This window comes from Mus caroli, unplaced genomic scaffold, assembly GCF_978045245.1.
Source record: "Mus caroli unplaced genomic scaffold, Mus_caroli_1 scaffold_11, whole genome shotgun sequence".
NCBI lineage: Eukaryota > Metazoa > Chordata > Mammalia > Rodentia > Muridae > Mus > Mus caroli.
The window spans coordinates 16862196-16874563 of record NW_028227266.1 but is presented as its reverse complement, the minus strand read 5'-3'; the positions used below and the strand labels follow the sequence as shown (position 1 = coordinate 16874563).

The 12368-nt window shown below is 32.6% G+C and overlaps 1 protein-coding gene across 1 annotated transcript; it reads left to right on the top strand.

Annotated features, from left to right (window-relative positions):
* Window positions 1-1930: 1930 nt before the first annotated feature.
* On the top strand, window positions 1931-2851 carry LOC110302190 (olfactory receptor 7E24-like). Its single transcript, XM_021173000.2, has one exon. It carries the CDS (start codon window positions 1931-1933, stop codon window positions 2849-2851), a length of 921 nt encoding a protein of 306 aa, XP_021028659.1.
* The last annotated feature ends 9517 nt before the right edge of the window (window positions 2852-12368 follow it).

The following is a 12368-nucleotide window of genomic DNA, read 5'->3' as shown; positions in this document are numbered from 1 at the left end:
ATATGACAGATGGAGTTAAATACAGTCATATATTACAAATGGAAAGAACCATTTCATTCAGCAAAATATTGTTATTTGAAGGTTCAATTTGCTCCTTTTTCCTTGCATATTTTGATCCATTTGCTCCTGACAAACATTTCCATTTTCTTGTTGTTATATTTATTGTTGTTATTTATAGGACTTAATATTTAATCTCATTCTACATACATTCTTGGTAAGCCTTTAATGGCTGAATTTTACCACTAACAAAGACTACTTAATTTTTTCCTTATAAGCGTAGGAATTTATTTTTAATTTTATTTTTAAATTATTTTATTTTATTATCATTATTTAATTTTATTTTTTGAATATATGTTTTATTTTGTGTACAACACAATTGTGTGTAGGTACCCAAGAAGGCTGGAATAGGGTCTAAGTTCCCACAGTGTTAGAGTTGCAGCCTGTTGTGAGCTGCCTGATGTGGGTGCTGAGAACAAAACTTGGGTCTCCTGGTAGAGAAAGAAGAGCTTTTAGTTGCTTAGCCAACTTTTCACTGGTTTTAGTCTGTGTATTCAAAATATCAATCCAAGGATGTGACCTTAGTGCACTTTTAAAAAAATAAACTATACTAACTCATTCACAGTGTTCTTTTATTATAATGAATTTTCCTCCGAGGGACAGAGAAGGGGAAAAGCACTTTCTCTTTCATGTGTACTTTATTGCTAGGGGATTTTTACTGTATTCATGAGGTTGTCATTTGAAAATATTTTTTCATCTCTAATATATTTTTGGCTAGAGGTTCTAAAGACAATATGTGTAGAAACAGTAATTGTCACAGAGGGTATTGAAGTTGTTAGAATTTGTCACATTTGAAAAATTTTATTAAAAGTATATTGTCCATAGTTAGACTCTTTTGCATTATTCTCAAAATTGCCAAGACAGATAAGATTTCTTTTTACCAATGAAGTTTATGTAGGTCACAGTTTTATAGTCTATACATTCAAATCATGTAGCTCTTGCTTTAATGATGGTCTCTTGGTGAATTGCAGAAATGAAAACGTATTGGAGAGAAAGTCATAATCGAAACAAAGAGTAATCCAAAGTGGTTGGAGTATCTTAATCTCTACCAAGGACATATCACTGTTGAACTTCTAAGAAGACCCCTTTTTCCTTCCTTTTCTTTTCTTTTCTTTTCTTTTCTTTTCTTTTCTTTTCTTTTCTTTTCTTTTCTTTTCTTTTCTTTTCTTTTCTTTTCCCTTCCCTTCCCTTCCCTTCCCTTCCCTTCCCTTCCCTTCCCTTCCCTTCCCTTCCCTTCCCTTCCCTTCCCTTCCCTTCCCTTCCCTTCCCTTCCCTTCCCTTCCCTTCCCTTCCCTTCCCTTCCCTTCCCTTCCCTTTTCTCTTCTTCTTTTCTTTTCTTTTCTTTTCTTTTCTTTTCTTTTCTTTTCTTTTCTTTTCTTTTCTTTTTTTCTTTCTTTTCTTTTCTTTCCTCCTTCTTTTCTCTTGTTCTTTTCTTTGATGTTCCTTTTGCTTCCCTTTACCTTCATTTCCCCAATTCTTCCTTATTTCATTTCTCTTTTCTTTCCTTTATTCTTTTTCTTTTTCCCCCTCCTTCCTTTACCCTCTTTTCCGTTGGCATTGTATTTAGGTTCCTACTTTTACTAAACAAAGACAGTACCAATGATCAACATTCAAATTATAGATTCTACTTCTTAAATGATCAAAGTAACTACCAAACAGAAGACAAAGCTCCTAGCCCATGAAACTTTCCTTCTGAATAAATAAATTTTGTCTAAACCTTAATAGTTTGCATGTATGAATGAATTTTTATTAATTACTGGATTACAAAAGTGGTGTGTAGCCAGTTACCTCTACAGTGCTTAATTTAACACAATAGCATTTTGTTGTTTTTGTCATCATTGTTGTTGTTGTTTTCAAAAGACATCCTAGCCCAATGGAACCATATAATTTAACAGGTGCCTTGGAATTCCTGTTACTTGGTCTCTCAGAGGACCCTGAACTGCAGCCCGTCTTATTTGTACTATTCTTGCTCATATACCTGCTCACTGTGCTTGGAAATGTGCTCATCATCTTGGCCATCAGCTCTGATTCCCACCTCCACAGCCCAATGTACTTCTTCCTCTACAACCTTTCATTGTCTGACATGGGCTTCAGCAGCACCACCATCCCCAAAATGCTGATAAACATGCAGACCCATAACAAATCAATAACTTATGCAGCCTGCCTAACTCAGGTGTCATTTTTCACTCTTTTTGTGTGTATGGACAGCCTACTACTGACTGTGATGGCCTATGACCGATGGGTAGCCATTTGTCGCCCTCTATACTACCAAGTCATTCTGAACCCCGGCCTGTGTAGACGTTTGGTCCTCATGTTATTTTTCATTAGCTTTATGAATTCACAGATACACTACTTGGTAGTTTCACAACTAAAATTCTGCACTAATATGGAAATCCCTCATTTCTTCTGTGATATTCCAGAGCTTCTAAAACTTGCCTGTTCTGACACCTCTATCAATAATTTATTCAGGTTTCTTTTAAGCATCATTTTTGGTTTTCTCCCTGTCTCAGGAATCTTTTACTCATATTATAAAATTATTTCCTCCATTATTAGAGTTCCATCATTGTTAGGGAAATATAAAGCATTCTCTACCTGTGGATCTCACCTGTCAGTTGTTTGCTTATTTTATGGAACAGGTCTTGATGCATACCTTAGTTCAACTATTTCTAGATCAACCAGGGAAAATATGCTGGCTTCAGTAATGTATACCATGATAGTTCCCATGATAAACCCCTTCATCTACAGCCTGAGGAACAGGGCCATGAAAAAGGCCCTCCAGAAAATTTTCAGCTGAATAATAAAACTTACCTACTTGTATAACCCTTTAATATATAGTTTCTTAAATTATTGGTCACATAACTGAGTGGTATTATGAAATATGCCACAAATATAAAAATTTCTGAATGTAAAATGATGAAAAATCAATGCATACACGAAGTGAATCTAGATGTATCTGTCCAAGTTACACATTATAGCCTCATTTTGGCCTGCTTTCTGAACATATAACACTAAAAATTGATACTGCTTATATTTTCATGCAATGAAACTCCAAGGAATACAACCAGACAAACTTTGGATGGAATTGGATTTGATTGTTATGTATTGTTATGCTATTACTGTATGTACTAATGGAAACATGGTGGTTTAATTATAGATAGTAACAATTTTCAATATTTTCCTAGTATAACTCATCACCATATGAATATGAAATCATTGATTATTGTGCAAGAATGTCCAATTTTAAAAATTGATATTACTTTCTTGATATCAGTTTTATTGTGGAACTATGTGTAGCTTATAGTTACTTGGAAAGGGTGACTCATTCACTTTTGAATATGAGGTCACTGATATTAGTTCTATGCTCTAGTATTTGTCCCAAACTCCAGCACATAAAGGCAACACTAATGGGACTCAATAGGCTAATAGAATAGAGAGAGGAAATTGGGCAGAGAATATGTAATGAAGGACATATGAAGAATTATTAGAGGTAAAATGAAAATGAAAGATTTATATGTTTATATTTCATTGATTACATGTATGAACTCAGGTGTAGGACAAATTAAATAACCAACTAGTTTTAATATAATATTAAGGCAGAATTGCAAAAATTTATGAAATGGCATTAAATGTACTCCTGTCACATTGTACTATGTTTTCATGTAACTTATATTTCCTTGCAGTAATGACTAATAATTTAAAATATTGACCAAATTTACAAAAATAAAAAACAAAGAATTTATACATTCTTATATATACTACTCACAGTCGTGATCTTTTATAAAAAATGTTTAAAATTTTCATCTAAATAAATTTGCAAATTTGCACTTATCTTTAATAAATGTTAAACTTTTATGCATGCTAAAGATTTGTTATTGTTGTGCTCTTGTACTTGTTTGCATTGTACTTGATACTGTCAGATATTTTGAACACATCTCTCCCATATTATAATCATTCCATATTTTCCTATCTTCTGCCCAGTAGTTCCTTTTTACTCCCTGTAGAGTAACATTGTATTTTTGACATAAAATGACATTCCACATTCTATGTATTACAGATATTTTTATTGACTCATCTATTGTTGCTTATCTTGGTTGATTTCAGATTTCAGATTTTATGAAAAGATCTCAAAAATAATATGTGCAAATATCTTTGTGATATTTTATCTTGGAATATTTTGAAAAAATATCCAGGAATGATATGGTTAAGATATCTGATACATTTATTTGTTTCTTTTAGAGTTCTTTATACTGATTTTTACAATGGCTAGAATGTTATACATTTACTCTTGCAGTAAGTAGTTCAAATAAAAACAAATATTGAAGGAAAGGCTTACCAATTAGGTCAGCCTGAAGTAAGAGTGTCTACCTTGAAAGTCAGGGTAGAGTAGATCACTGAGTAAAAGAAAATGCCAAATAAAAAATGTAATGAAATAAAATAAAATGAGATAAACTGAAGAGTAGAGTATAACAGAACTCAGGAATACTATTACAAGATCAAGCATTTGAATAATACTGATATAGGAAGAAAAGAGTCATATCAAGAGGACTGTAAGAATCTTCAATAAATCTTAGAGTAAAACTTTCCTAGTATAAGGAAAGACATGCATATTAAGAGGAATGAAGAATATCAAGTAGGCAGAATCAGAAAAAAGTCTACAATAACACCATATAAGAAAGCATGACGCATACAGAGTGAAAAGAAGTTATTAAACTATGGAAGGGGGAAAACACCCAGTAATATAAAGCAGGTTCATGAGAATACTACCTGAAGAAATAGTAAAGACACTTATAGCATCCCCACTACCAACATCAAGGTATTTGGAAAGGAACTCTAAACAGTATGACTAAAATCATGAACAAGATTATTGTGTCCACTCTCTCTGTACCTATTTATTACAGTACTTAATGTCTTAGCTAAAAAAAACAACTAAAAGAGATTAAGGGATACAAACAGGAAAGTAGGAAGTGAAAGTATCTTTATTTGAAGGTGATGTATTTTTATACATAAAAGACCATATGTTTTGATAGCTTAGAAATGTATTTGGCAAAGTGTTAGGATACAAAATTAAAACAGCAAAACCATTAGCCTTTCTATTACAGACAAAGATACCAAGAAAGAAATAATACTATTCATAGTACCCTTTAAAAAAAATCTGTGAATAAATCTAACCAAGGAAGTGGCAATATTATACAATGAGAAGTTAAAACAATGAAAATGAAATTGAATATTATACTAAAAGTTCAAAAAAACCTCTCATTCTCATAGAATATAAGTATTAATATTCTGAAAATGGCAACCTTAACAAACAGAACCTACAGATTCAATTCAATCATTATTAAAATCCCAATGCAATTCTTTACAGAAATTTAAAAAATAATCTTATTCCACATGGAAAAATGAAAAATTCAAGATAACCAAAAGAAAAATCCTTAATAACACTAAAAAACAAAACAAAACAAAACAAAACAAAACAAAACAAGACAAGACAAGACAAGACAAGACAAGACAAGACAAGACAAGACAAGACAAGACAAGACAAGACAAAACAAAACAAAACAAAACTGCTAGAGGTATGACAGTCCCAGATTTTAAGTTAAACTATAGGAGTAAAGCTAAAACAAAGCAAAACAAGCAGAAAACCAAAAATCAAAAAAACAACAAAAAAGAACCTCATTCTTGAATGGATTAAATTAGTGGACCCTCACAAACATCTCTGCACAGACACAACTTTTAGTAGAATCCAACAGTATATACTGGAAAAAGCGCAGAAGTTTTACTAACAGATTCTAGTAAAAGTGGATAGCTATACATAGGAGAATGAAACTTGATCCATGACTCTCTCTCTCTTTGGCAGCTAACAAGAGCTTGTAAAAAGAAGAGATGTCACACTCAACACTTCATATTTGACTTGGGCCTGCTTGAGGTTGGATAAGTCTCTTGTATGCTATCACAATCATTTTGAGTTTATATGTGTACTTGCTGTTTTATATCTAGAAAACTGTTTTCTAAATATCATCCTCCAATCCTGAATCTTGCAATCTTTAAATATCCTCTTCCTTGAAGTTATCTGGCTCTTGGGAATGGAAATGACATCTGTGTACAAGTTAGGACTGACTACTCCATAGTCTCATATTCTCTATTTGTTGACCAATCAGGTTACAGATGTTAATTCCTATCTACAGCAAAAGATGCTTCTCTGATGAGGGTTGAGAGATGCACTTGTCTATGGATATAGTAATAAGTCTGCATGAATTGTTTTAATATTTTATTGTCAGTTATCACTTTCACTTATTTTATCCTTTGAACCCATGATATATCATCATCAGCTTCTTGGTCCCAGTAACAGTATCAGGAATGTATTTAGTCTTACAACATGGGCCTTAAGTCTTAACAAAATGGTCTGGGTACTTTCATACTATCCATGCTATTAAACATCTCTGATTTTTTTTCAGACTACTTATGTTTTAGCTTCCATATTCATAGCTAGATGAGGTTGATGATTTCCCCCTACCCAAGGGAATGTAGATATCACATTCCAGGACTAAGCAATTTACACTGTAGAGAAGAAGATTTGGGGGTCAATAATATCTGATATCTCCGTGTTCTATGAGTCTAGTATGTGATATCATCAGAAATAGAGCATTATCTTCAAGTTATGGATGGTGATCAAAATTATCAATAGCCCATAATGCTTGTGGGTCTACAAGATAAAATTCACCAATATCTTACAAAAAAGTAACCCAAGAGTATTTTTTTTTGAAAATGGAAAAAATTATACATTATTTTTCTTAATGACTACTAATTTGAATGGATGAGGTAGACTATAAATGAAGCTTCAATTTGCATTTCTTTGATTGTTAAGGAGACTTAACTTTTTTCCCATGTATGTTGTCCACTTGTATACCATCTCTTAAGAACTGTCTATTCATTATGTTAACCCATTTATAAACTGGATTTTTATTTGCTTGTATTTTTTTCTTTGTATGTTCTAGACTTAATCTGCTGTCAGATGTATAATGATCAGAAATCAATTTACCTCAACTATTTCCTTTGAAAACAGCCTATGATGTAAGTTTAGGCAATTGCTGAATGGAGAGAGTTGAGTAGGAAGATCAATGGTGGTAGGATCAGTACATATATGTATATGAATATATGCAAAAAGCAAAGATTGTAAAGTACTCAGAAATGGAGGTTGTCTAAAAGTAATAGCTTACAATCAAAGATGAGCACATTGCAGAGACAGAAGTCAACAAGCACCATGCTTCTGAAAGCTATAAGTCTCTGCAGCCCCATCTGATCACTTCAAGAAAGAAGCTTTCTGTCATTATAGCTGCATATTCAATGTGTATCAAATTATTAAAATAGAAGGTAGGTTGTCAGGACCAGACAGAAAAATAGTCCAAAACAGATCTGCAGCCTCCCTCTACTCAAATGAAAAATGGGCTGAGAAAGAAATTAGGGAAATGACACCATTCACAATAGTTACAAATAATGTAAAATATCTTGGTGTGACTCTAACCAAGCAACTGAAAGAACTGCATGACAAGAATTTCATGTTTCTGAAGAAATTGAAGAGGACTTCAGAAAATGGAAAGATCTCCCATGCTTATGGATTAGTAGGTTTAACATAGTAAACATGGCCATCTTACCAAAAGCAATCTGCAGATTCAATGCAGTCCCCATCAAAATTCCAACACAATTCTTTAGAGAGATAGAAAAAGCAATTCTCAAATGTGTCTGTAATAACAAAAAACCCAGGATGGTAAAAACTTCTCTCAACAATAAGATAAATTCTTGAGGAATCATTATCCCTGACATCAATTTGAACTACAGAGCAATAGTGGGGGGGGGGGGGAAAGGAAGCACAAGGTATTGGTACAGAGACAGAGAATTAGATCAATGGAATAAAATTGAAGATGTAGAAATAAACCCATAGACCTATGGTCACCTGATTTTGACAAAAAAGCCAAAACCACCGAGTGGAAAAAAGATAGCATATTCAACAAATGGTACTGGTTCAATTGGTGGTCAGCATGTAGAAAAATGCAAATTGATCTATTCTTATCTCCTTAGAAAAACTACAAGTCCACATGTATTCATATAAAACAAGATATATTGACTCTAATAGATGAAAAGTGGGAAAAAGACTCAAAGACATCAACACAGTGGAACAGTTCCTGAACAATACCAATGGCTCAGGCTCTAAGATCAATTATTGACAAATTGGAATTCATGAAGTTGAAAACCTTTTATAAAGCAAAGGACACTGTCAATAGGGAAAATGGAAACCCTATAGATTGAAAAAATACCTTTCCCCTCCTTACCTCCAATAGAGGGCTATTATATATATCCAATATATACAAAGAACTCAAGAAGTTCGAGTCCAGACAATGAAGTAAACTTAATAAGAATAGGGTACAGAGCTAAACAAAGAATTCTCAACTGAGGAATTTCATATGTCTGAGAAAGACCTACAGAAATTTTCAGCATCCTTATTCATGAGAGAATTCCAAACCAAAACAACCCGGAGATTCTACCTCAGACTAGTCAGAATGGCAAAGATAAAAAACTCAGGTAACAGCAGATGCTGGTAAGGATATGGCGAGAGGAAGACTCCTCCATTGATGGTGGATTGTGATCTGTAAAACCTATTTGGAAGTCAATCTGGCCGTTCCTTAGATAATTGGAAGTAGTTCTACCTGAAGATCCAGCTATATCACTCTTGCCATACACCCAAAAGATGCTCCAACATTTAACAAGGACGCATGCTCCACTATGTTTCTAGGAGCCTTATTTATAATAGCCAGAAGCTGAAAACAGCCTATAGGTCCCTCAACAGAGGAATAGATACAGAAAATGTGGTAAATTTACACAATGGAATACTACTCAGCTATAAAAAACAATGACAATGAAATTTGAAGGCAAACGGATGGAACTAAAAAATATCATCCTGAGTGAGGTGACCCAATTACAAAAGAACACATGTGGAATACACTCACTGATGAGTGAATATTAGCCCAGAAAAAAAGATTATCCAAAAATAATTTTTATAATAATTTGATAATGATAATAAATAAATAATAATGGTTTATAATAATAAATTATAAATTATCTATATTTAATAATTTAATAATTATTTTTATAATTTTTGGATAATTCCTTATCTAAAAATGATTTAGGATAAAATCCTATCAATTCATTAGCCATAATTAATGTCAAATTTAAAATACCAAAAATTTCCATATAAAAAATCCAGAGGTTAAACTCAGTGCATAGGGAATTAAAATGTTTTTGAAAATAGTGCATAAAAGCAGTTACAAATACTTTCAGAAGATAGTACATTAGGTATATGATGTATGACAAAAGGACACAGGAGAGCTATATACATACAGTTTTACTTTCAGGTATCAGTATGAATTTGGTTATGATGTTTTTGATTCACTATGGAGAAGAGGAAACTCTGATGAAACATTTTCCAAGGGCACCTTCACATCCTTGTTTCTCAGGCTATATATGAAGCTGTTCAGCATGGGGCATATCACAGCATACATCAAGAAAGCAATTCTTCTTTGTCAGGAATAATCACAGGAGATTGAAGTCCACTCAAAGTCCTGATCCATAGAACAAAGAGATACAGAGATGAGATCCACAGATAAAAAGGGTTTTGTACTTACAGTAGAAGATATCTTTAATTAGGATGAGATAATCTGTGAGTAAGACGTAGGAGTCCTATCATAGGAATCACATTTAGTAGGGCAGTCATCACATCCATAAATAATTATTGATGTGATTGTAAGAATTAGATACCATGAGAATTAGATCCAGTTTACAGAATAAATGTGGTACTTCAGTGCCTATAGATAGGTTCAGTTCATTCATCAATAGAAAATTAGAAAGACTAAGAACATAATGATACAAAGCACCAGAATCAGAAGAGCACACTACTGAAGGCTCATGATAACAGTGTAGTTGAGGGGGTAACAGATAAAAAGCAATGCTATGTCATTAAAGTGCTTAGAAATTTATCCATTTCAGCAACATTATTTTTTTAAAAAACATACCCCTGTAAAGTATTCTATGAAAGAAATGTCTTTGTTCTGTGACTGCACGTTCTATTTCATGTTTGATACTGTGGTTGAGATGAAACATATCAATAAAGAACAGATTTCAGAGGGGTTGAAGAGATGGCTCAGTGCTTAAGAGCTCTGATTGCTCTTCCAGAGGTTCTGAGTTCAATTTCCAGCAACCATATGATGACTCACAATCATCTGTAATCGAATCCAGTGCCCTCTTGTGTGTCTGAAGACAGCTACAGTATATATATATATATATATATATATGTATATATATATATATATATATACTGTAGTGAATATATATATATATTGTATATATAGTGAGTATAGAGTATATATAGTGAACCAATCTTTAAAAATAATTTTTTAAAAAAAGAACAGATTGCAGAGAAAGAAGTACATGTGGTTCTGGAGATGGAAGTCAGAGCTGACATCAAGGAAGATGAGCAGGTTCCCTAGCACCATGACCAGGTACATGGACAGGAACAGTCCAAGGAGAATCGATTATAGTTCTGGATCTTCTGAGAAACCCAAGATCAGAAATTCTGATGTCAGTGTGTGGTTTTATGTTTCCATAAACATTTTATCTGCTAAAAATAAGATAAAGCTAGTTTTCAAATAGTGACTGCTGCCATGGTCCAAAATAATCACAACATATTTTTTCTTCATTTATTTAACCAACTGATATAACTAAAAGATATTATAATTTAAACGGACCTATGAAATATCAACAGCACATTTCACCTAAACACTAAGAATATAGCTTCTTCTCAAAACCTCATAGAATACTGCCAAAAGTTAACCATGTATTTATTTTCAACGGGTACAAGAAAATTGAAGTAACCCTCTGTATCTTATCAGACCACCAAGAATTAAGCTTGGATTTCAAATTTAAAAACAAAACAAACAAACAAACAAACAAAAACAAGAAACCTTTTTAAATCATGGAAACTGAACAACTATTTACACATTGATCACTATGTCAAGAAAGAAATTATAAAAGAAAGATCTTCTAGTATTCAATGAAAATGAATATGAAAAACATCCAAACTTATGAGACACAATGAAAGAAGCACTAAGAACAAAGCACTGAGTGCCTTTGTTAAGAAACTGCTAAGATCTCATAATAGTGATTTAATAGCATACCTAAAAGCTCCAGAACAAAAAGAAGCAAGACAGAGAAGAGGATTAGAGAGCAGGTAATAAACTCAATGCTGAAATCAATAAATAAACATAAGGAGAATGAAATAAAAACTCAGTGAAACAAAATGTTAGTTATTTCTTTTAACATGGAAGGGTATAAGATTTAGTCAATAGTTTTTGCAAGGTTAAAAACATCATGAATAGGACAAAAAGGCAGCCAACAGAACGGCAAAGTATCTTCACTAACCCAACATCTGAAATAGGACTAATATCCAAAATATAAAAAGTAAAAGTAATTAGACATTAACAAATCAAATAACTCAATTAAAAATGAGACAAGGCTAAACAGAGAATTATCAACAGAACAATCTAAAATGGCCAAGAAGCACTTATAGAAATGTTCAATATTCTTGCTTATCAGGGAAATTGAAATCAAAATGACTCTGAAATTCCAATTTACACTCATGAGAATGAATAATATAAAAAACTAAGTGATACCACTAATGGTGTGGATGTGGAGCAAAGGGAATACTCCTCTAGCTGGGTGTGTTACAGACAGGTACAATAGGTGTGGCAATCAAATTGGTGGTTTCTCAGAAAAGTGTGAATATTTCTAACACAAAATACAGCTATGCCACTCCTGGGCATATACCCAAATCTCCTTCCTATACCACAGCACACTTTTCAATTATTTTTATACCACTTAGATTCATTATAACCAGAAGCTAGATGTACCCAAACAAAAGAGTGTATCAAGAAAATGCCATGTATCTACACAGTGATATACTACTTAACTATTAAAAACAATGTTATCATGAAATTTGCAGACAAATGGATGGAACTTGAGAGTGTCATGCTGAGTAAGGTGATGCAGACTCAGAATGATATATATATATATATATATATATATATATATATATATATATATATATATATATATATATATGGTATGTATTCACTTATGGTTGTAGATTATAATAAAGTACAGGATTACCATGCTACAATTCAGAGAGCCAAAACAACTGGACAATTAGGAGGGACCAAAGGAAGATGTGTGAATCTCATTCAAATTAGAAAAAATATTTAATATTG